Source organism: Hydractinia symbiolongicarpus, chromosome 9, assembly GCF_029227915.1.
Source record: "Hydractinia symbiolongicarpus strain clone_291-10 chromosome 9, HSymV2.1, whole genome shotgun sequence".
Taxonomy (NCBI): Eukaryota; Metazoa; Cnidaria; class Hydrozoa; order Anthoathecata; family Hydractiniidae; genus Hydractinia; species Hydractinia symbiolongicarpus.
Genome location: NC_079883.1, coordinates 25,060,034 through 25,086,320, shown reverse-complemented (window position 1 = coordinate 25,086,320; position 26,287 = coordinate 25,060,034). Strand labels below are relative to the sequence as shown.

The following is a 26,287-nucleotide window of genomic DNA, read 5'->3' as shown; positions in this document are numbered from 1 at the left end:
TATCACCACGAGCAGCTTAGGGAACTTCCTTGCATCTGTTTTTGCCTGTTAAAATGGTGGAGTTAAAGTTAACGACCTGAAATACTTTCTAGAGTTCGCAGATCAAAAGCTGGTACGCACAATAAACGTAATTAGATATATTGATAAATTCCAGTATTTAACAAATATACAAAAAAACTTTGATTTATACAAATATATATATTAGTTACATCTTTTTTAGAAATATAAACAAATTTTGATTACATCGATCCCTACTTAACAAAGAACAGAACAACGACGCAGGAAAAGGGAAGGTTTGGTTGGGACGTGCAAAATTTGTTAAAATTATTTAGAAACAGTACACCTGATCATAATACATCCGAAATTTGATTAGAAAATAAGCAGCCATCATGATTGGCTAGACCTAATTTTTCTTTATGAATATAATACAGCTTAGCTAGACCTGTAACAGAGTGCGTTCTTAATGCATTCGTGTCCTGCAATAACCTTCTAATTTGGATACATAGACCTCTTACATATCCGTACGTGAAAACCATCGTCATTCGAATTTTTGCCTCATGTTAGCCGCATTGCTGATGAATTCTGTCAATATGCTAAGCTGTTCTTCCAAACGCTCATGTATATCTCCAACGCTAAACATCAATGTTAAACGTTAGGCATACAAACCTTGTTTTTATTTTTTTATAATAATAGCTGTCGTCTGTCTGTTTGTCTGTCTGTTACGGAAACACGAAATGCGATATATAAAGGACGGGCGACCCCGTGGATTTTTCCACGGTTTGGCGAGGAGTGTAAAAATTCCGCAATTTTTTGGCAACTGAGTCGCGTAATACATATATTAAACAAACACCCATGCAAATCACAAAAGTTAATTTTTCGTAAGTTAGAAATCATTGAAATGATTATTCGAAAAATTTTATAAGGAGCCAATCGAGAAAGTTTTTTCTCTTGATTTTGCGGTTTTTGGCTGGCAATGGTATCTTTCTTTGAACTAGTTTTGCTATTGTGACGACAGATACTGTTTTTCAGAAACAAACCCATCAGTAATATCAGAAGAATAGGGGACTATCTTACCAGCAAGTAAGCTAAATATAGAGTAAGAAAAATCTTTTTCTTTTTTAAAACAAAAAGCTATTGGTAGCTGGTAACAAATTTAAATCCGATTTCACCCTGGGCGTGTATTTAAGCGTTTAATCAAACTTGGGCGGTAGTTAGTATGGACATATGCAAAAAAAACAGAGTCCCAAAAGTCTTGGGTGGCGAAAAAAGCTAATGTTTTATGTATTGTCAATTATAACTAAACCCATGGTCAAAGCCCTTGTTAGTATAGAATTTATACCACCCACTTTGCCGGAAATCCCTGTTAACAGTACTAAAACTTGCAAAGGGTCTGCATAGGGAGATTTTTTACCGTCTTTCACGTTGAGATGTAACTTGCTGAACCTTTTTGATGTCATCCAACAACAAAACATCTTGTTTATGATATTTCTAGAAAGTAAAAGAAAGTATGAAATTTTTTATTGTTGTTTTTTATGTTACACAAGATGATCTTCTCGTACTTTGTCTAATTCTTTATGTTTTCTCCTCTGAAGCTCCAACCAATCTAAAAAAACAAGTAACTCCCTTCTAACAACAGACCTTCGGATGTGATGCAGGGCATATTTTACGATAGCGCGGGTATCATGTTACAAGAGACAATGTGCATTCTACAAATTATCACAAGAATAGGTGGCCCAATTCCAGACTCACAAAAAATGGATCTTTGGCAGTGTTGTCACTCATACTATTTACGTGTTACTCCAGACTGTCCAGGATTTTTAGACTATAAAATTTGACAGAATATTGTATGCAAAAAGAAAACCGCAATTTTTTAATAGTGAATCATAACGAATCAAATAACAAAGCAACTTCAATCAGCATTAACAATTTGGAGTTTCGAGACTACTGAAAGATTTTTACCAAGATATCTAGAGTTTTTGAGTACGGGATAAAATGTTCAGAATTTTTTATGTCGCCAGCAAGCCTGTAGTAACACATACGATGAAATGCTTCCTGCTATTTATTTGTTACACGTTTTTTTAAAAGAAACCTGGTGAAGGGTCTAGTTCTAAAAGTTTCTTAATATTAGTCTAAAATTTAAAATGTTTTTAGTTCTAAAAGTTTCTTATTCGGCTTCTTATTTTTGATGTTTAATTGTCAACTAAGTTTGTTATTCAGGTAACGCAGAAAAGAATGAAAATAATACCTTTGTATTCTCCAATAGCGATGTCGATATCATGTTTCCCATCATGCATTGTTTCCATTCTCGCAGTCATAAACGCTATATCATCTTGGAAAAACTTTACCGCCTATAAAAAAATATCAAAGGGTTCCCCAAAACTATCATAAAACAAACTTCATTTAATTTTCATTTCCATGATCGATGGAACCAATTAAAATCCCAGTCCAACGAAAATCAACTTTCACAGCTCACTGTAATTACACAGATTACAGATTTAGAAATGATTTTAATTTCATCAGATAATTCTTTGTCAAGCTACATACCGATTGGAATCTAAAAAAAAAAGAAAATAATATATGTAAACCTTTCGCGCAAAATAATCTAACGAATAATCACAAAGAAATAAAAACTATTATCCTTCTCTTGATATTACTTAGGCATTTTTTTGAAAAAAAAGAAAAAAAATCTGACTGCTACAACTTTATGTAAAAAAGAGAGTTCGGGTGCGAAGAGAGTTTTTATTTCAAAGAAAAAATAACCGTTATTGTTATAAAGTCGTTCTCCTGAATGTTTCGATATGTGAGAGTGTCGATTTAACCGGATAAAAGCAAGCAATAAAGCAACAACGACAACAACAACAACAACAACAATTACAACGACAACAACAACAACAACAACAAAAACGACAACAACAACAACAACAACAACAACAAAAACGACAACGACAACGACGACAACAACAAAGACGACTACGACAACAACGACTACAACAACGACGACTACGACAGCAACGATAACGACAATGACAAAAAAAGACAACGACAACAACGACGACGGCAGACGTACCGTTCATTTTGACGTCGAACTGCTATGTACTCTTGATCAGTGTTGTAGATGTTATTCTCGATCTCCTTCATGTCACCAGTTTCTCTTTGCAGTTGTTTTAAATATTCTTCTCTAGCCAGTTGAAGATCATTCTGCATTTTTAGCTAAAACACAAAAAAAAGATTTATTTAATAATAAGTTGCAATCTGATCAACCTAGAATGTCACGTGATACGATTTCCGTCAGCTTTAAAAATTAAACATTTAAAAATGAAAAAGAGATCAGGCAATTGATTATCATATTTCCAGGTAAAAAAAAATTCACAATAATACCATATATCAATCATGCAAATGTGCTTAAAAAATCAACAAAAAAAAACGTAACGTGAAAGAAAAAGATATTATTTCAGTGTACTGGTTTAGTGTTCAGTTTTAAACATATTTACATCAACATGAAATATCGAGTAAAGTATCAAATTTGGTCTTGCTTTTAATCTAAATATGATTGTAAACAGAGCTTAACAGTTTTCAAGAACACATATACACTACTTATAACAAGCCAGGACTCGACAAAGAAATGTGTGGTTGTCATCCTTTTAGATGACTTTGCCATTTTAAGATGTTACACCTAGCTTTCAAAAACAGAATACTACTCCAGTCTTTGCACCTGGCTATAGTTATTTTAGATCCCCGCTGTTAAGAATCTTTCAAAAACACTTTGTCAAGACATTTAATACCTTATCATACCGTAAAAAAGAAGCTGTATTATTAATCATCGCATTTAGTAACCTGTAATGATGCTGTGCTTTTAACCGAACCCTTTTTACACATCTTTGCGTGACAGATAATAAATGTATCTATTTGTTTTTCCTTATTCTTATAAAGGAATAATTTTGTAGCTACCATAATATGTTATTCTCCGTTTTTCCTCCTCTTTGTTCTTCTTTTTACTCACCTTTGGAACTTCCATGTCTTCAAGATTAGTTTGTTTTCGTTGAACTTCAGATGAAAGATAAGCCTTTTTTGTTTTTAATTCTATAAACGAAAGATACGCAAGAAACATATATACGAAACATACGCAGGAAACATATATACGGAACATACGCAAGAAACATATATACGAAAGATACGCAAGAAACATATATACGAAACATACGCAGGAAACATATATACGGAACATACGCAAGAAACATATATACGAAAGATACGCAAGAAACATATATACGAAACACACACAAGAAACATATATACAAAACACACACAAGAAACATATATACGAAACATACAAAATCTGTTAGAAGTTGTCATAGAAACGTACCCACAATAAGTTTCTTCATGCTATCAAACTCTTCTGTTTTTTTAGCATATAATTCTTTCAGTTCTGCAAACGCTGGCTGAAAAAGAAAAGGAATACTTTAACTACCACCAACTATGTAATATGTTCAAGCTATCATCTATTTATACCAAAAGTCGTGTTATAATAGCTAATTTGGTAAACACAACATTTAGGGTCATAGTCCAACGTCATAACATATTGTAGTTATCAAATCCTGTTTCAAAAAAATGACTTCTAAATTATTTCTGTTTTAGCAAAATTTTAAATATACTTACTTGCTCATCTTCTAATTGCTGCTGGCGTGTTTTAATCTCATTTTCAAGTTCACGAATATTGTCCTAAAATTATCACAAATTAGTCGTAAGCCCTTGGGAAAATCCACGGAAATTCACCAGTCGCTACTTAAAGTCGCCATCTTTGATTCACAGACAGAAAGTTGCGTATTATTTATATTGAAATACCGGTATACGTCTCTCTGTCTGTCTGTCACGCAAAATGATAGCTTAGCTGCGCGAGTAGCGAGACGCACGCAATGCGGAATAATAGGACAGGGTGAACCCGTGATTTTTTCACGGGTAACGACTAGTATTAATAATTATTTTTCTTATATTTATTTGCCTTTCTTGTTTTGGGCACCAGCTAGTACTGCAGATGCTATAGTCTAGTTAATTAAACTTTCTTCGAGGATATTCAATTCAGTTTTTCCTCAAACTAAGCTAAGACTCAAACAAATGTCAGAGGGATTTCCTAAAATTTAAATCCAGCTAACAGGAAACCCGGGATTACAATCAACCAATGAGCACAAAGTCGGCATGATCACATGTTACGCTCTTAAATAATACAAAGAATTGATTATATTTGTTTACGTGACTGAAGCCATTCTCGCTTAAAACAACAGATATTCCCGATATTGACCACGTAAGCAAAGAACAACAGAATTAACCAATCAAAAAGCGCGATCAGAATTCTAACCACAGAAAAATTGTTTAAGACCCAGCGTAATTTTTTTCACCTTAACTATTCCGATTTTCTGCTGGTAAGAAGAATTATGCTGGGTCTCCCAGCTACGGGTGCTGTAAAAAAAAGATCTATTATAGGGCCGTTTAAACAACAACAACAACAACATAAGCAACACTATATGCTACACATTACACTTAAACGAGCAATGCGAATCACTTTGCGAATGCTTTTGCGGAAAAAAAACGGTACATATGTGTACACTGTTTTAAAAAATCCTTTATAAAGACTTCACAAAATAAAATGAAATAACAGAGAATTTGTAAGTTGTATGTTGTCGTTAGAAAAACTTTGGTTACTGCAACAAGAAACGTTCAGGCATTTTCAGGGAACTGTTTCTTCCCCAGAGAATCTAAACCCAATATAGAACACAGTTTTACCAAAATAGAAACCTTGCAGGTAAAGGCGGTTGGATACAAATCACCTGCATGGCCAAAACTCATTTCAGGACCTTTTATTTTTATTCTGCATAGAGTGGAAAAGATAATATCCAAATATACATAAAAATCTGAACATCTTGTAATTAGAAAGAGGTGTGAAAAAAGAGGTAAAAAAAAAGGTAAAAATGCATATAAAATATTAGTAATTCGCGGAACATCAAATATACTATTCTTTGTCGAAACGTTAGAAATTCTTAAACGTTGTTAAATGTTGTTAAAATGAGAAAAGTAACATGCTGGTTCAACAGCTCTAAGGAAAACGCAAACATAAAACAAAGGCATTAGATTTCACCTCAACTGTTTTCACTTTTGCTTTCAGTTCTTTCTGCATGGTCATGTAACCATCCTTTGCATGGGTTAACTCTGTCTGTTTCATCTTTAGCGTCTTTTCAACTTCTTTGAATTTAGTTTGCAATTCTAAACCCTGAATAAAAGTAGGCCTATCAAATAAAAATGTCAAATCGTCCAAAAATTGTCAAAATTTAAAATAATTACTAAATAAGATGCATGGGGTGCAGCGTGAATAAATGGTTAAAAATTTAGCATTTGTTCAAATAACAAACTATTTCCATGGTGCGAATTCAAGTCCTAAGTATATTTTGTCAAAGATGAAACCCTTGCAACTTTAACTTACAGTGACACTACTTAATTTGACAATAAGCAGTCATTAAACGAACAAAGTATATTAAAGAAAAAGGCAGAATCTTTTTTTTAATGTTCTGACTATAAAGACTTTTCTCTCATTTAAAAATACTTTGAAAATAAACAATTCGCCCAATATAATCTTATTCGGGTACAAAATGGCTATAGGTCTCTAAGTAGCTAAAAAATGTTTGGGGCTAAGTCAGGGTGACCACTAATAAAATGACAACAAAAGTAAAGATGTTAAGGAGACAATTTTACTGCGAACGAGAATAAAAAAATAAAAAAATAAGGATAATTAAGGAGAAAACCAATTTTAGTTCTCTATCTTTAATGTTACATACTATGTTCTATAATAAGAAAATTATATATATTATACAAATATACATATAAATCATGCCCTGAAAGATAGAAAATATAGGATTTCAGGTAACAAAGAAATATGTCTTATTTTATTTGTTATGAAAAATTCATGAACACATTTCCAAAAAGGTTACGATCAGAAAAATTAAGAAATAAGGAGAAATTAATGAGAATAGCTAAAATTTCAATTTTTTTAAGTATATTTAAGTACTTTTAAGAAGATTTTCTTTTTCTAAGGTTATTTAAGGAATTTAAGAAAAAGTGGTCACCCTGTAAGTTCAAAAAATCACTTGCTTGAGTGCAAAGCTGATTATAAGGTTGATTTTGTAGTTCTTCTTGCTTTTAAGACATACTCTGTACTTGTGGACAAATTTTTAAATATTATTTGTTGTAATCTAATTCTTTTTATCAATGTTTGGTGTTCTGTTACTTTCCCAAAGTTCATAATTATCCCAGCTGTTTTGAAAAGATTTGTATCTAAGAAATTTTATTAGGATAAAATAACCGTTTAAAAAAGTCACAAATACCCTTCTACTCTGTTGTTGATGTCTTGCTTTTCCATCACCGATGTTTCGTATTGTCTTAGCAACAAACTTGTTGAATTCGTTAAGATAATTACTTGATTCCCTGCTTATAGCATCTCTTTCGGTTTGAAGAAGCTGTCTAAAAATTAACAAATTCTAAGCATAGACAGCCACCTAAAAGCTTGCTTTGCAAAAATCTTTTGGTTAAATTTTCTTAGATGGTAACCTTATCTAGTGCTGATTTGTAACAAGTATAAATTATTATTAACGATAAGTAGTTTCAAGTTACTAAATACTTATCCATGAATACAAAAAAATCTTACAAACTATATATTTGGAGATATTTATTTCTTAATTGGAAAGAGACTTGTCACAATCCTAATTGCAAAAGCTTACACGACAAAGAAAGTTAGTTGTACAACGAAGAACTGATTAAGACTAAGGTGCCAACGAAATTTCTTTAATTTTTAAGCCATAGTATTTCTTAAACCAAATTACGACTTTTTCTTTCTCTGTTTTTAAAATAGGTGCCTACCCCACATTTTTTTTTATATATTTCCTCTCGTCTAAAAATTTACTATGCTCTAATGTCTGGAGCTGCTTTCTGTTTTTAGATTAACTTCTGTTTGAAAGGTTAAGTTACTTCAGCTACATAAACACTTAAATTGCTAGTGTAAAATGAGTATTATGGCACGTGGAATGTGATAAAGCACCTGCCTTTCTTTACGTTCAGTTTCCAGTGTGGTTTGATATATCTCAATGTCTTTCTTCAAAGATCCACATGAAGCACTAACAATTACAGTCAAGAAAATTAAAATGAAGCACTAAAACAGGTATTGCATTATACATAATGTGAACAGGGTGTTGGAAAGGGCTGCAAATAAACAAACATGCTACACTTAAGGTGGCAGTAACCCTTTTTTAGCTGTCCAAATAGCTGAATTATTTACTCAGTGTTTTATTTATACCATTTTTTTTTTGCTATTTCCTAAAAATATAGGCCTTAATACATAATAAAATGATTTTACCTTAACACTAAAATTGCTGAGTCAGCAGAAAATTCTATTTGAAAATGTATCATAAACAAGGAAAAAATCGGCTTCTACGAGCTCCAACTTTTTACAATCTCGTTATTTTTCATCAGCTTCTGTTTTTAAATGAACCTTGGGTTAACCCTGGTAAAACGGTGTGCTGATTTTTTTTTGTTCATTCTTATTTTTTCAACAATAGCCTTTTGTTTTTTTCAAAAGATTCTTGATCCCCTGCTGCATCGTACGCTGTTAAACGAGAAATATTCTAAATAAAACGATTTCCGCATACCGTATCATGACTGCATGGTTCACCAAGCATGTCTGAAAATTTTAAAGTAAAACGAAAATGTTATCGAAAGTTAAAGCTCGTGCAGTGTAGCATAATGAAGATCGTCTAAATTTCTACATAATGCGCCATCTTTGCTGTTATTAACGTTTCTCTTTAATAATTACGTCATTACTCTCTGTACAATTTCGCAAGCGCGTAGACTTAAACTATATTTGGCAAAACTAATTAATTATTCATGAATTTTATTTTAAAGAGGAATTGTTGAGGTTGAATATTTTTGGTGAAAGATAATAGTATTTTAGCCAAAGAATCGTGACAAGTGTGTTATAACAGAAAAAATATGGATATATAGTCTGAAAATAACCTTTCGTAACTAATTATATAAAAAAATAATCCGATTTTTAAAAGGGTTAGTGCCACCTTACCTAGTTTGGGGCTACTTGTTACCTGCACTTATCTTAAAATATACATCATCCTATTTCAAAAATAAATGTTACATACGCATGTTCTTGTTTTGTCCTTTCAATTTGCATTTCAAGTTCAGCATTTTCTTTTTTTAAACGTACACATTCACTTGACTGATGCAACATGTTGTTCTTTATAGATCGTAAACTGAAAAGAAAAAGGGGAAAACATTGTTCCAATGACTCATTAGGTTCCACACTATAGGACATAGATTTGTTTATACTAGTTTGCTTGTTAGCATTCTAATAAGCATTAATCAAGTGCACTGATTACTGAAAGGATTGAACATGTAATTTTTGAAAAAAAGTTTTTTATGTTTATGTTAATTTTTCACTGTGTACCCCTTTGTCTTCAGTGAATCATTTTACTGTGTGACTCAAAGGTTAACTGAAGAAACTAGAAGAAACTGAAGAAACCACCAATAACATTACATTAATTCTCATATCGCCACTTGAAAGCAAATTTTAATTTAACAAAAATAGTCTTAATAGGTAGAGAATATGTACGAAAATCTCAGAATTAAATTCACACCAAAAATGCCATTTTAGGCAGTTAAACTTTCTCTACTTAAAGTAGTTTTAAACAAGTCTAATAGAATTCATCTTTACAAACTACAGTGCAAAAGATACTCTCAATTTACAACTCTTTGACAAACACATTTTGTTATAATTCAACACAATTTGCATCAAGATCTCCAGAGAATTCATTTTCGGGTTAAGGTTAGGATCCATAAAGTGCCACCCACCTTTTTTGCATGTCTTCTACTTCATCTTTATTCTTCCGGCACACCAATTCCGCTTCATCAAGTACTAACAAGAAAAAAATGCATTGTTGTTACTCTATGATTGTCACATTCAAAATGCACTGAACATATATTTTTCAGCAACGAATCTTAATGCAATGATAATCCAGTTTAACATTGAAAATATTTGGTAAAGGCATATTACATCCCACAATGCTCTATTTTAATAAAATCATAACAGAATAGTTCTTACACATCTGTTATAATTATTATTTTGGTTTTTTTCTTTATACCAGAGATGAATGCAGAAAAAAAGAACGCATCTCCGTCTGTAATCTTTTATTTTGCATATTGTGCACATTCTCAATTTGACATTCTGCACAATTCTCAAGGTCAATTTCACAACCTTTTCAAACGCAAACAATTTCTTTTTTTACGGTATGTGCAATTTTTTCTTGCAAGCCTATTGTGTGTGTTTAAATTACACGAGTGAAGCGAAGTGCAGTGCAAGTGAAGTGCAATATAAGCATTTGAGGGGTGTTATATATCAATATTTTTTTGGTTATTTGGTTGTTTATATTTATGGTATTAATTCTGAAATCTAAAAGTGCAATAAGAGAAAAATGAGATACAGTATGACAAGCTGGTACATTCAAAAAACTGCTAAGTACTAATTGTTTTATGCATTTTCAGATTATTTTTTTTAGTAAAAGGCATATTCAATATACTGAAATATTTGCTGATGTCATCAAAATTCAAATGACAGAGCTTTTCAATTGTTTTTCTGCCTAAGTGGATTTTTCCACGGGCCTATCTACTAGCAAAGTAAAGGTTTGCTATGAAAAACAGTGAGAAATTACAATGTTACATACAGTTCATCGTTCTGATACATTGAGATTGCAGTTGGTTATACTCTATCTGTGCAGCCTGCTTTGCTGTTACCAACTTAAAAAAGAAATAACAATTTTGTTTATTTTAAACTACTTAAGCCCTAAAAAGATATCTTGGCGTCAGAAGTAAATATACATGCATCTTTTTACTGAGACTTTGGCGAAAACCGCAGGCTATCTTAAAAAGGGGAATTTCAATTTCAAGACCACACATTAAAAAAGTCATTCAAAATAGTATTTTGTATTTAATACTGAGGTTGATTACAAGACTATATAATAAACATTGTTTTTTTTACAAAAAAAACGTGTAGTGGCTAACAACAAAATTACAGCTAAGTAACAGAAAGGAAGTTGTATCCTATATAGCTGCTGCCCCAAAGTACATAAAAAGTTGATGGTATACATTATTTAGTCCAAAGTTTTTTTGTCAACTTACTGATAAAATTTCTTGCTGCAATCTCTCTTTTTCGTTTGCATAATCCTCTTGAATTGCATCCTGATCTTTTGTTAATGATTCCCTTAAAATAAATTTTATCTGTTGAGTCCCAGGAAGAAACCTGTTATACTCATAAAAAGAAATGTGAAAGAGCTGATTGACACGTAAAATGAGACAAGGCAAGCTAGCTTATTCAATTTATTACACTGAGTAGAGTTGCAATCTTCTAGCAACAAGTTTTTGCTGTTATGTGGAATCAATTTTTATATATATAATTAGGGTTTTAAGAAGGTCTTAGTAAGTAGGTAAGTAAGGAAGTAAGTTTTCCCCTTTGTAGATTATAACTCTCAGTTTATAGCTAAAGAGATGAGAAGAATGTACATGCAAATCTACATATATGGAGTGAAAAAAAGCTTTCATACCCAAGTTGCACCAACATGGTGTTCTCTGCTACATCTTCTTCTAACTGTTGTGTCTGTCTGTCACTTAATTCTTTTAATTGTGAACATTTAGTTTCTCGCTTAGATGCAGTCTATAAAAAATAATTTCAACTACAAGGTGTATAACAAAACGCCCAATAACAACAGATTGTGTGTGATAGCAAGAACAATTATATGTGTGAAAGTCAATGCATTAAAACACACATTTTTTGTATGTCGATAACAACTATCTAGCAACTAACATATCGAGTTAGGTTGTATGTTTTTTAGTCTTGTTGTGCTTAAAACTTGTTGTGCTGATACTAAAATGTACGTAAAAATCATCATTTTTGCAATTTTTAATAACTTTTATCTATGAATGTAGCACTTATATTAACTGTATGTCAAAGACACATTGTTCTAAAATTATATACATAATGAAGTAAAAAATAAAATTTGCTTAAAATTGTTCGGAAGAAAGTTAAATTTAAAAATATTACCACTGATCTGTTCAGTCATTGTTATTGAATAATAAATATTATCATGTCATAACAAGCGAGTTTATTCTATAGGCTACGTTTTGAAAGCTACAACTGTCACTGACAGGCCGTGATCGAAATTATCTTTGGCTATTTTTTTAGTTGAAAAGATAATTGAAGGATCGAAATTAGCCAATCAGATCACAGGCGATTAAAGTATTAAATTTTTTGATGGAATCAATAGATTAATTAAAACTTTTTATTTTCTTTAGAAACGTTGTTAGAACATTCATTACAAAACAAAAAAACAAAACAACAACTATTCAAACTATGACACATACTTCTTTCTTTAGCTCGACTTTTTCGCGTTTGGATGATTGCTTAACTTTAAGCTCTTCTACTTCACTAAAAAAGAGTTAAGGTTAACAAACATTGTAACATGCAACAATACAGTACTTTCATTAAGTAAGCACCTAAGTTAAAATAAGGATTTTAGTGCCCAAGAAGAACTTACATTTTCTTTTCTACATTTATATCTTGTTGTTCAGCAATTTTCTTTGATGTTTCATTCTGAAACAACATCAATACATAAAAACATTGACAACAGATGCAGAATGAGTTTAGTTACCTAATCTGACATTTGTTACACAGTGAAGCATTTCAGACTTGTCACAGTTTAAAAGTATTTTAAACACATTTTGAAGCCTTTGGATTAAAAAAGTTGTCTTCCTAGCTAACGTAAGTGCAAAAGTAGCGGCTTTGTAGCCTGTTGGCTGCAGAGCATTGACCGTTTTGTCTAGCAAAAATAAAAAGGTTGCGTTTGTCTCAATATCTTTTTTGAAGATTGCAAAACAATTGACATGTACACGGATATGTACAAGCAAATTATATAAACAACAGACCGCTAAGGTAATCTGTTATTAATTAAAACTTGCTCTTGAAAAGAAAATTTAGTAGTTACAAAAAAATCCAGTCCCTGTTCGATCTTTTATTTTTGAATATATATACATTACAGTTGTCCCTCTTTTGTTGTTAAATTTTGTAGACATTCACAACTCGTCTACAGTTTTAAATTGTACATCTGAAAAAATATAGCTACTTCATATTTTTACTGTCTAATCTGTACTGGTAAAAATTAGCATACAATCTGTTCTTGCAGCCTTTCTTCTTCAGCAGATGCCTCCTGATGTTCAAGCTTCATGTCTTCGTTTAATTCAATAAAAGCTTGCTCAAAATCTTTTATCTAAAAAGATAAATTTTAAATTGAAACTCTAAATATCACAACATTTTTACCTTTGAATTGACAAATAAACCTGCTTACTCGATTATAAGTATCGCGTAACTTCTCACGTGTATCATTCAACTTTATTTGCATGCTAAAGAAATAAACAAAACAAAAATTTAAAGTGCTAAGATTTAGCTAACAAATTCTTTCTAAAAATTATTTTAAAAAAGTCATAGTGTCATAGGAAGTCTAATGTTTTAAAAGTCTTTGTAAATGTATTTAGCTTGCAATGTTTTGGAATAGGTGGCTTCCTTATGACATTTTCGCTGCCATTAGCTGAGTTTTATGTTAGCTTTAAAGTCAAAAATTAACAGCTTATTTTGCAGCCCCTTTTTACCGATTTTATAAAATTTTCCAAAAATTGTCTGGAAAATGGTCTGGAAAATTTTTCAGGATTTTTCAGATTCCTTTTTTGCAGAAAAATGAGTACTATTCATCATAATTTAATTCCACAGAACTGACTTAATTAAACTACAATTCATCTTAGAGAGAAAAAACTCTAAATTTTTGGAGGTATTCATACTATATTGTCCAACATGAATCCTAACCTTGCTTTTTTCATCAAAGTTTGATTCAGAACATTTATAATTTCATCATGTTGAGATCTCATTTCTTCTTGCTCTGGTCTAGAGTAAAATATGCACAATGTTTTAAACAAAATAAAATATTCAACCTCCTCTAGGCTTTACCAAAATTATAACACATCTGATTTGATGCATCCCAATAATCTGATAATGGTAAACTTGTAAATCCAAATATTTTATCAAATGGGAAAAAATTGTAAGAAAACAATAATGTAACAACAATAACATACCCGAGTGTGACATTGCTGACAGATAGAAATTCCAGTTTGTGTTTTAACTGCTCTATGTTCTCTTCTGTAATGTGCAACTGTTCCTATGTAATGCATAATAATACATGTTTTTTATAAAAGCATAACGCTCATCAGCATATTCAGCTTCAGATAGGGGAGTTTTTTAAACATATACTGCATATTGCTCAGCCTCGGTGTTATGGGTATTTTATATAGGCACTGACTTCACTGGCTTAATTCTTATACACAATAAGACTTAATTAACACTACTATATACTATCTACACTCGCCTTGTGTATTTATACTTTAATTTTGTTGCAATTCTTTTAAAAGTAAAAATCGGACAATTTCATCTTATCTCACAAGGCAACGTTTAAGTGCTTAATTTGTTTCTGCAATAAGGATAACTTAAAGGATAACTAACAAAAAAAATTATGTTTTATTGTAATTAAAACATTCCCGTGGACTTATTTTACCAAACAGAAAGTCCTAATCAACACTTTCATGGTGGCGACCGCGATCTTAAATATCTCAAGAACCAAAGCTCCCAAATATAAAAAATTAACACACTATAACGAACATTTTAAGCACAAATTGTTATTAATAGTTAGTTCTCCTTTAAGCATTTAGGGCTGGTTGTGTTTTACGCATAAGTAAGTTTATTTTCGTCTTTGTAAATAAACACTCCAACCGGGTCTCCGTTTTTTATGCTCAACCTGATACGTCATTATTTATACATTTCATTGGATCTTCAATTCAGCCCTTAAAATTAGCGTTGCCATTTGGCACTGCCCACGTAAATGCCAAAATCCAGAAGTTCTTTTTTCCACTTGACACAGCAGGCAATAAGTCTGCCCAGCCCTCAGTTTTGTGAGGAGAGATGTTCTGCAAAGACTCTAACAATTGGGTCTCCTGCTTTTGCTTCATGTTGAACTGGGCCCCGTGGGAAGCATTTCTGAAGCATGTCATTGGTGCCTTTTCTGATATACAACTTAATGATGCCCTAACCTAATGAGTTCATCTTGAAACATAAAAAACCAGTTGGCAGTAAACTATTAACTTAACGAAGTTCACCATCTGAAGGTTATGTCAATAAGACTTGTAAAAAATTTTACTACAAAAAAATATTGCTGACACCATGCCGACGCAAATCAGTTAAAATGTATCACATGCCCGCAGTTTTATTGCGGACGTAAAAAGGCTGCAATTGCGTAGAGAGTTGCCTTGTCGTTCCCTTGTTTATGGAGAATGAAGTTTACTTCTACTGCCTGATAGTATGATCCAACTCTTAGGTCATTGCGTTTTACGTATAAGCCTGACCTCACATTTTTACTTGCTAATAATAATACACAAAGAATTGATCCTTTACAAACAAACTAACTGAATAAGCTTTAATAGTTTCATCATTTGAATGTCTTGCCGACCTTACAGCTTCTAAAAAATAACAACATATACCATTTACAATGGGAGAAAACTTACACAAATAACACAAATTTTTAAATTTTGAGGCATTTTGTAGGTGGATAAAAAAGAGTTTTTGCAGATATTTAATTTTCAACAACTAAAAAATAAACAATAGCAGAAAAAACCTTTATAAAGGTTTTTTAAACATAATCTGTGAATTTAGGAAATTTTTTAATGCAAATTGTGAAAAAAGGTGACAGTTTTTTTTTAAGAAGACATAAATACTCTCATTTATAGAAACATAATATCAAAATAAATACTAACAATAAGAAAAACAGCACAGATATCTCACTATCTATTCTATACCAATAAAAAATAAGTACTGAACAGTTTACCTGAAACTTCTTTTTCTATATCTCTAGGAAAATCACCAAGTTTATGTCTCAAAACACTTGATTTAATAGTTTCTGCTTCAACAGCATCATGCAACCAAAGCCTTTCGTCATTCTAACATTTATAAAACAAACAAGGTTTTTTCAAGAACATTCAGGTGCAAGCATAGTAGTACAAAGCACACATCAACAACCAATTTTTAAGTTTTCTTAATGTCTTTAGAAAGGTTTGTGTGTTGCCCTGCCTAATGCAGGACAATAGGAGATGTATTTTATATCAGAAAAACAAAACAGGATTAACCCTATTTTAAGAGGTGGTAAATAGCATTTTTAAGAAAGAGAAATTTTATGACTATGGAACTTAGCACAGTAGTCCACTACTATAACGGAATTGACTTGACATTAAAAAAAATGTTGATGTCATCATAATTTTTTGCTGGCATCAATATTTTTCATATATGTTATTTTTTCAATTTTTCATGTTTTACTAACTGGCCAATTTATAACAAGGTTGCGTATAATTAAACAAAAAACAGCCCCAGAAGTGCACCCATCTTTGACACTACAACATTCCTATTTTATTTTAGCAACCAATTCCAATTAATTCCACACATAAAATTTTGAATAATATTAATAACAAGACGATTAGGCCCATGGAAAAATCCACTTAGGCGGAAAAACAATAAAGAACTTAGGCGAAAGAAAAATGGAAAAGATACTTGTTGCTTTTATTGGATGAAACCTGAAGTGCTATTTTAAGTAATGTATAACATTGTGGATAGAATATAGAAATATAGAAATTTTAACAGACAGACAGACAGACAGACAGACAGACAGACAGACAGACAGACAGACAGACAGACAGACAGACAGACAGACAGACAGACAGACAGACAGACAGACAGACAGACAGACAGACAGACAGACAGACTTTCTGTATTATTATAAAGAAGATTAAATTTTTGGTAAATTAGAGAACAAATTTATAAGTGATGTAGACTTACAAAGAAAATTGTGAAGAATGTAATTCACACACAGACACACAAGCAGGACATGATAAGAAAAAAAAAACATGATAAGATAAAATCACCTAAAACAGAGTTACATTATACCAGCACCATTATGTCTTTTCACCAATTTTGGCATATACAATAACATTTTTAGTAGAATTTTTCAATGATGCTGAGAGAATATTGTAATCATCTTGTAAAATATAGTGCTAAAGTAATGTCCTCCCCTCGAAATAGATGCTTGGTATATATTAAAAATACTTAAGGATATGGTGCCCCCCTTAGGGTCATTTTTTTAAAAAAGATTTTTCTTTTAATTTTGATTTTCCTGATATTTTTAAAAAAAGAATCAAAAATATTTATTGTAAGGAGGGATAAAATAAGGAAAAATCTTTTTTATCTTTCAGTGTTTTCAAAGTTTAAAATTCCTTAAATATATTTAATCTGTATGATAATTAAGGAGAGTTATGCAGAACCAATAAAAAATTGCATCTCCACATATAACATAGGAAACGTTCACTGTTTAATAATCTATACAAATTTAATATTAGTTATTATCTATGCCTTTTTAATTTTTTTTTTCATTTTTATCCTATCCTGTTGACTATACAATAACAAGATCCAAGGTTCTGTGAAAAGACTTCACCTTTAATTTTTAATAAAATATTCATGACGTGAAAATATTCATAATGTTTTAGTGGGTGTAACATTCCTTTATCGTGATTTTTGCAGGTAAAAGCAAAGATCTTTGGAAATAAAATTTTTAGTCAAAACAATATTATTTTTGTCGAACACTCCCCTATATCTTGTTGAAATTGTATGATAACAAGTTTGTTGCAAAAATTATATCTTTGGCTACAGAACTTTGTTTTTTTAACGCAGGAAGTGAGGAAATATCGAGTTATTGATCTATCATGCTTAAAAATAGATAAATCTGTCATAAAACAGCTATTGTAAAACAAAATATGCTATATTTTTGGAACCACATTTTGTTTTGAGTAAAAAAACCAAAGTTTTTTAGAGCTAAATAAGAGCTGCGCAACAAACAAAGTGTGAATTTTTGTATATAATTTTTTATCATCACTCTAGAGATAATTTAATTGGCTTTCAGAATATGTATATATTTGTTGGAGATATTTTGAATATACTGAGTATGTGTCTCAGGGGATTACCGTATCCTGGAAGCTTTCATAAACTAATTCAATAATCAAGAAAATAGGGGTGCTAATTTAATATTACTGACATAAAAACACCATAAACATGGTTAATATTGATTACATAAATTTAGATTTTTTGGTTAAATGATAAATACATACCAGTTGAACTAGTGATGAAATAATCTCCTCAACAAGAGCAGGTTCAATGTTAATCTTTAAAGATTCGTCGTCAATAAAGGAATTAACACTACACTCTAAAGAAAAAATCAAAATTGCAATTTATTTAGTATATACCACAAAATCAAACTACAAAAATTTGTAAAAAATTTCATTACTAAATCATATACAGGTTTAGCAGTTAAATTTATAACGTAACCTTTTTTTCAGTTTTGTGAATATTTATACTCATTGCTTGGTAAATTAGAATTGTAAAATTAGTTCACAGAAATTTTCTGACTTTTTTACAGAGAGGGTAAAGAACAAAGAATAGACACAGCTACATGTAAATACATGTAAATAAAAATAAGGGAAACAAGCAATTACCAAAAAGATGTAATTTGCAAATTTAACTTTTCTTTTGTTGCAATTTTTATTTTAGTTCAGACTTTCTTTTCTTTGGAGATTCCTTATACTGAATATAATATCTTGCAGAAGACTTATTCATCTTTCAGATGATATGTTTTTTAAAGAAAAATTATCTAGTGGATTGGAGATATTTGAGATATATCAAATGTGTTTAAAACAGCCACAAAACAGAATGATTCAAAATCGAGATTACACAATATAATTTAGTTAAGGTAAGTAGTAGTGGAGGTGCATTTGGTTTGTAGTTCAGATTTCAGGTTAGAGCCCTCACTCCAATGTACATTAGTCTTGTCAGTCTGTTTAGAGGAATCTACCCCAAACATTGGATTGGCTGTGTCGTAGCCAAGAAAGTTATTTAATGGTATGTTATCTCTAGTGGTAGGGCAACATTACTTATGTACGGTTGGAGGGAAAAAGTAGCTAACTAATTATGATGGAATCACCATGATTTAGGTTGCTTGTTTTAGCAACTCACAAAAAGGAATATTCAGGACAGAAAATAGTTATCAAACAATGACAGTAACAATTGTTTCCATAACCAAAATAAAATACATCAATAGCGATATCAACAATCGTTACCAGTAATCAGATATTTCTTATGTTGGAAAAAATTGCCTGGTTTGTTACCTTTGGGCAGTTATCAAATTTTGTTAAAAATCTCTCCAAAACTTAAAAACCAGCTAGTACCAATTTGCCACACTGCTAAAGATTAATGGATTTAGAGAACAATGTTAAGATAGTGAAATTTTATGTTGTACACAATTTAAAAGTTATCAATTCATATTTTCCTTACAAGATGCAGTTGCAAAATGTACAAGCTTGTTGTCCAGCACAACTAACCGAATTATTATATAAAAACTACAAACCAAAAATTACCAAAAGTAAACAAATGAAAATCTTATGGAAATCACAAAAATATCCCTACCTAGTTCATTTAGGCTATTAGATGCTTTTGTAACAAGGGTTGACATATCTGCTGGCTCTCTGTATGGAACCAAAACTTTTGAAACGTCTTCATTGTTTAAAACAACACCCATGTTGGTTGACCATACAGCTTCTTATGTTAATAAATCTGTAGAAAATTATGAGAATGAAACAGCTTTATTGTAGCGGCAAATATTTAAAAACCCAGGACTTTCCAGGACTATTTTTCTAATTTTTATTTGCTCCAAAAATTCCAGGACTTTTCCAGAATTTTTCTTAAAATTGTAGTTAATTCTAGGACTTTGAAGGACTTTTGTCATAGGTATAAACCAAAATTTGCTCATGCACAATAACGAATTCAAATAAAACCATATTGCTATTTTCTGACAAAATCAAGCAAACGTTTCTGAGAAAAAGTAAAAATTTTAAATGACAATAAGGATCCATTTGGGTAATTAGCTGTAACTTAGTGGTAAGCCGTCAGTTTTTTCTGTGTCTGCAACTAAAAATTAATTCAGCAACCACAGGCCTGGAAATCTGTGGAGTCTAGGGCAACGATCCATCATTACCGTGATTTGAAACTAACGGAAACGATCAAAGCGTTTTTTCGTTTCCGCAAAGTAGACCTTGCAGAAACGATACCGTAACGATAAGCTTTAAACTGGTAAATAAGTGGGGAACCATTTCATAATTGCCCATTTAAAAATGTTACAATTATATACATAAATGTTAAAAATATAATGCTTTTTCACTTTTTAATCTTTGCCACTTTCAAACAACAATGACCACAATATAAAATAAAAACAATAAAAATACAATAATAACACACATGCATCTATGTCCTCTCCATTGCTGCAATTCATTTTAGCATACACACTGTGATTGCTGAGATAAAAGTAGAAAATTATAAAAAGATCATAAATAAAATTAAAGTTCTACAAATCAAATGAATTAGCATGTTGACATATGTTTTACCGACACATTAAAAACTTTATCTACTTGCCAGCATATGTAAGAAATAGAGAATTCATGGATTTATAAGATCAATTTTTGCAAAAATAGGAACTTTTTCTTTCCACAGATTTCACGATGCTTAAAAGTACATAATTACATAACAAATCGCAATGCATCAACACTGTCCATCAAGGACGCTATCTGTTATATAGATATATTATCATGATAGTGATATGGATATTATTACTATCGTGGCCTTCACACAATAAAAAATTTAAGGCAAAAAAAAGCTAATGCGTATCAATCGCGTCGTATCTGCAGTCTTGGTCATGAATGGCGTGCGATCGCACGCGCACGCCTCCGCACACACCATGTGAAATTCGGGCTTGCTCTTTATCACACGCCTCGTTGTACTTCGTACACACACCAAACAGAACTGAGCTATTTTAGAGTAATCCCTTACCCAAACTTTACCCAATACATAATTGTTCTTTCGCGTTAAAATGTATCTCTAAAATGTATTTCTATTAAATACCCACCTTCATTAAAATTGCTGACGTGAGATACATTTCAAATGTTTTGAGTCGGCATTGCGTCGACAATTTTTTTTTGTTTTTCAGCTGGCAAAAAATTTCTTCATTACCCTTGTATTGATTTCCTTAAGACGATGACAAATGGAAGTGCTATTTACAAACCGAAGGTCAGGGCATTATTATGTTGAATATCGCAGAAGTCGCCGGTGACATGCTTCAAAAATGCTTGTCACAGGCACAGTTTAATGCAAAGCAGAACTGTACAGGAAACTCAATTGAGAGTCTTCGCAGAACATTTCTTCTCACAAAACCGAGGGCCGGGCTTACTTATTGCCTGCTGTGTCGTGTGGGAGAGAGAACTTCTGGAGTTCTTTTTAATATGATATACATTCTTGTCGATCATTACGAATTGAAATGCACCACAGTTTTTCTGCTGCTTGAATAAATTTAGTTAGTGACATGTTTATTTTATGTTTACTTTCTTTTTTTTTTTTCGTGAGTTGAATTAATAAATTTATTTGATCCATGAGTTTCGAATGAAACAAACCACCCGTCGATCAAAGATCAAATAACCTTTTTGTGTAACGTGAAAAAAACAGGTGAGAAAAATGCAGCATAACATGTTTACTTCAATCAAGCAAAAGACGTTTTAATTGAACGTTCAATCGAACGAACGACGCTCTAAGTATCCACGGGGGAGCGTTCATCTTTATTTAAAAATCAGAGTAAAATTAGCTACATATGCAACATTCATTGAAAGATGGCCTCTGCTTCAAAAAAAAAAATATTTCCAGAGAAGTATCTACATTCTCATCTTGGAAAAAAGAAAATATTATAGGCCATAAAGTTGAGAACGTAGATGGAAAATCAATGGCAACAAAAATTTGGTGTAAGATGTGCACCAAATATAAAGAGCAACTTCTAGCTAATCCAGTAAATAAGAGCTGCTCTGTGAGTTCTCTAAAAGCGTTTACGGAAGGCACAAATGTGGTCACGGAACATCAGGTACATTTAGTTCTTCTTTTTTGTTCTTGTTTTGTTCTTATTTTTTATAAGAACATAGTTGCTTACGAAACTGCTTACGAAATGGTATTAAATCCGAGTATGTCTCATCGTCATTTTAAAGTTCTTGTTAAATGTCAGTGAATTAATGGTGTTCGGCTCATACAAGGCAAAAGTGGAAATAAAGCAGGTAACCGCGACATTTACTTGTTTTCAGGGTTTTTTTGTTCTTGTTTTTCATGGATCGGACATGTCAGATAACCAGTTGAACTATTTCTTTTTTCCTATGTGTAGGACGTGAATACATTCATTATATTGCGGAGGCTGTAAAAGAAAAAGTAGCTGCTATTATTGCCATCAATAATTTTTGGCGATTCTATCAGACGGATCACAGGCACGCAAAACAAACACTGAAAAAGAGCTGGTATTGGTCAGAACAGTTCTCAATGGCATCCCGATTTATGTTGTTGTGTCTTTACTTGAAATGTACGAGCGCTGAAGAACCGACGCTGACTTTATTAAGGACGCTATTGATAGTGTCTTTCAAGAAGATGGAAATATCCCAATGGAAAGGCAAATGTATCAAGACAAAATTGTTTCAGCCACAGCTGATGGTGCGAATGTTAACATGGGGATTTATAATGGTGTTTTGACACAACTACAACGCGAGAGACAATGGTTAATCAGCATACATTGTGTCAACCATCAGCTCGAACTCGCCATAAAGGCTGCTGTATCTGAAGTTTGTTCCTTTATAGATTGTGATAGATTTTATCTGTCAATCTAATTTTTATTTAAAAACTCTGGCAAACTGAAAGCAAAAACAAAAAAGGCCTCAGAAGCACTTAATGTAACCCATTATTCCCTTCCAAAGATCCATGGAACGAGATTTATAAGCCATAGGAGAAGGGGTTTTCAGAAGTTGTTACATAATTGACCTGCCCTAATTGCCGTGTTTGGTGAAGCCGAAACTGATCGTGGATATAGAGGTGAGACAAAGAGAAAAATTATTGGCATAGCTCGCAAGTTGCGCGATTATAAATTTCTGTGTAAAGTGGCTGCTTATCTCGATTTTCTGGAACAACTTTCTTCCTTCCTGTTGTTCGAAAAAGAACAACTTATGCCGTACGAAATAATTCCAGCTGTGAACCAAACCATTGACAATTTTGAAGAAATGGCACAGGGAGAAATCGATGATATCATTGATTCAAATCTAGGAAAATTTAGGATTGTGGATCAGGACGGATTAGTTAATCTGGTATTGACATATGCTAAAGCTGGTCATGAACTAAAAATGGTTCAAAATCGCGAGTATGTAGACATTCAGCTCGATAACATCGCAAATTTGAGCCATGGATCCATCGAAGCAGCAATGGAAACGAGGAGACAAGGTGCAGAAATCTGTATTCCCTTAATTCGGGTGAAGTTTTCTTCTTTTGAAGAAAACATTTTTAGTAATATGAAATGGCTAGATCCACAGTATCGGACTGCTGCTTTGTCTTTCCAGCTCAAATTCATCCGTGGAGCGTGTGTTTAGTCCACTAATGATTTTATTGTGGGATCGTTGACTCCAAATGAAACATAACACAATGGAGGAGTCATTGTTAATTGCTGGGAATAACTCCCTGTGGAGTGATGGAGAGAAAGAAGAAATTTTGAACAGCGCAGTCGATTCATACATGCAGAAGAGGAGGATTGTCAGCATGGAGACACCTGTTTTAGTAACATGTATGGATCACGATACACGCAACAGCGACAACGAAGAGAGTAACGAGAGTAGTGATAGTTATGAAATAGACAGCGATGTATAAATAATCTTTAAGTTCGTTAAAAATATATACAAAACTTTGTATATTTATAGAAACAGCAGCACGTGGGTTTCGTTTTTAAAATTGTTTAAATAACACTTACATCCATTAAATCCATGATAAAATGTCTATTCCGCCTGTCAGTGCATATTTGCAGACTTGCTTCATCCGTGCTCCGTCTGCGTTCACCTCCGCATTAGTTAAGAACCGCATGGCTGGATTTCTTGGTACAACCTGGTTACCAACGACGAAGGGGCCAGGCAAAAGAGATTTATGTCTACGTAGGTCTTTTAACTAAGTCAGGAGTCGGTGAATTAGCTAGGATGGGGAGGTTGGCTATGAATAGACTTGCTTATGGATTAAAAGGACCAGGATTATTCAATAATTCTTAGATTTAAAAGTAATCTGTTAACGGAGGTACACGGTTCTTCCCATACCTCACGTAATTTAGGTACACGATAGGGCGTAGGAACGCGATCTCGAACCTCAAAATGAGAAGCCTGCATTTACTACTTGGTTGTTTGGGGTCTGGATCAAAGTTGGTTTTTCATTTTTCACATGCTTCATTCAATATGGCAGCTTGTTGTGAACATGGTTTGTAAACATTTTGTTGCTGAAATAAATAAGTCAACAAACGAAAAAGAAGCAAATAAAAAGTAAAAAACAATGCTTCAAAAACTCCGCGCTGCCGCTCTCCTGAATGTAATAATTGCACGCCAAAATCATAAGCTAGGCATGCGATACTGATCACACGCCTGTATTAAATTTAGCCTGGTGAAAAAAAAAATGATGAACCTTACTTAAACTACCTTTTTTCTATTTTATGCTTGCTGTTATAATGGAATTGGAGTGGGAGGTGCATTACAATCAAAACGAAACCCGGCTTATTAGGGTCCTATCTGCGCACGCTAGTCACTGGAGGCAAAGTACAACTGCATGCATCTGGCACCTGAATGAAGGAGAACCTGTCTGCTCTAGTAACTCAACTATGTAAAGACGAGCACTGTCTGCTCTAGTAACTTAACTACTAAGAGACGAGCACGATTTAACAACAAGCTCAATTTGGAAAGTAGAAGGTGAGATGAAAAAAAAAAATCGAGTGCAGAAAGTTACCTACAACTGGCTCTCAAGAACATCCGACGATAACGAAAAATCTCGTGCTAGTATATGTTTAGCATATTCGTAATTATGATCAATGAAAAACATGATCAATGTTCGAGAATAGTGACGACGTTGAAAAAAACCGTATTTCAAAATACGAGGATTGTGGACGTTTACTGGTGCGACTGCTGTATCAAAATATGATTCGAACTTGGAGTGGATTTGGGTATGACGATTGTTCGACGGTGATGTCATCTTTAAAGTTGGGGCGAATGTGGGCAGCACAGAAATATCCTGCTAAAAAAGTTTTATTTTAATCCTGTTGTATATAAATCATATGTAGATACTTTGTACATATTTGTAATGCCCTTGGCAAGATGGGACAGTGGCAGCCATATTTGTCCTAGAGTCTTCTCCCATCTTGCCCCCCCCAGCTCTCCTTCATTTGTGCTTTGTGGGGCCCAGTGCAGGAGTTCAGAGCTCTCTAGTCTCAGCCCCCTGTGTGGTTCTGAGCTCTGACCCTACATTGGGAGTGGCAGTTGTTCATAGACTTTCAACCTGAAAGGACAGAAAACTTGTGAAAACCAGATTTAGTTAAGATAAAGTAATTTGCAACCAAGCCTACATAGGTGTACGTACCACCGCACGCGTGTGCAAATATTCATGACCAAGACTGTATCTGATACGAAATCCTCTATCTTAAAATACCTTTTACCGTACATCCAACGACCCACCACAGTGTGTGCCATATCCCCAATTTCCCTCACATGGTTTGAGTTTAGCCAGGGATATGGTAACCTTCGCTCGCCCTTGCCAAAGGGAATCGAACCGCGCTGGTCTCCCACACAATGTGTGAGAGTTTGACCACCAAACTACTGTGCCAGTAAGCTACGACCACATCTGAAAATCAGGTCTCTTGGTAGTCTAGTAAACTAAACTCATCATTTTTCCCTTTTTGATATTTTTGATGAGAGAAGGGAAAAAAGAGAGCGTAAAAAAATATAAAAATACAGGGCAATAGCGAAAGCAGGGAAGAGAGACAGGTTTCCTTTCTAGCCTCTTGGCAATCAGCACTGTCTGAAAAAAACATGAAAAAAAAATTATATATATAGTAGTTAGCTAGCTAGCCAGCAGCTGGCTACAAAGATGGAAGAACTCTATTTCTTTCATGACAGTGGTAGTAAAAGACAGTAAAAACTT

At 32.7% G+C, this 26,287-nt stretch overlaps 1 protein-coding gene across 1 annotated transcript; it reads right to left on the bottom strand.

Moving 5' to 3' along the window:
• Window positions 1-1,559: 1,559 nt before the first annotated feature.
• LOC130657580 (flagellar attachment zone protein 1-like) lies at window positions 1,560-26,105 on the bottom strand. Its single transcript, XM_057460568.1, has 25 exons — window positions 24,472-26,105; window positions 19,691-19,837; window positions 18,340-18,434; window positions 16,017-16,128; window positions 15,599-15,651; window positions 14,218-14,300; window positions 13,952-14,029; window positions 13,440-13,494; window positions 13,263-13,361; window positions 12,633-12,688; window positions 12,460-12,523; window positions 11,643-11,752; window positions 11,221-11,302; window positions 10,767-10,839; window positions 9,898-9,961; window positions 9,189-9,299; window positions 8,081-8,156; window positions 7,371-7,502; window positions 6,131-6,262; window positions 4,657-4,719; window positions 4,364-4,439; window positions 4,001-4,080; window positions 3,068-3,210; window positions 2,246-2,554; window positions 1,560-1,603 (listed from the first exon to the last, which is right to left on the bottom strand). The coding sequence occupies exons 2-24, from the start codon at window positions 19,800-19,802 to the stop codon at window positions 2,488-2,490; spliced, it is 2,016 nt and encodes a 671-aa protein (XP_057316551.1). The 5' UTR covers window positions 19,803-19,837; window positions 24,472-26,105; the 3' UTR covers window positions 1,560-1,603; window positions 2,246-2,487.
• Between the last annotated feature and the right edge of the window lie 182 nt (window positions 26,106-26,287).

What these genes read in the sequence shown, in the direction of transcription:
- LOC130657580 (XM_057460568.1), bottom strand. Translation starts at nt 19,802, where the DNA reads ATGGGTGTTGTTTTAAACAATGAAGACGTTTCAAAAGTTTTGGTTCCA. An exon ending in TATAGAAAAAGAAGTTTCAG is followed by an intron (nt 15,652 to 16,016) that starts GTAAACTGTTCA and finishes GTTATTTTTTAG; the next exon opens with AAGCTGTAAGGTCGGCAAGA. An exon ending in TGCAGCAAGAAATTTTATCA is followed by an intron (nt 10,840 to 11,220) that starts GTAAGTTGACAA and finishes TTCTTTTTTAAG; the next exon opens with TTGGTAACAGCAAAGCAGGC.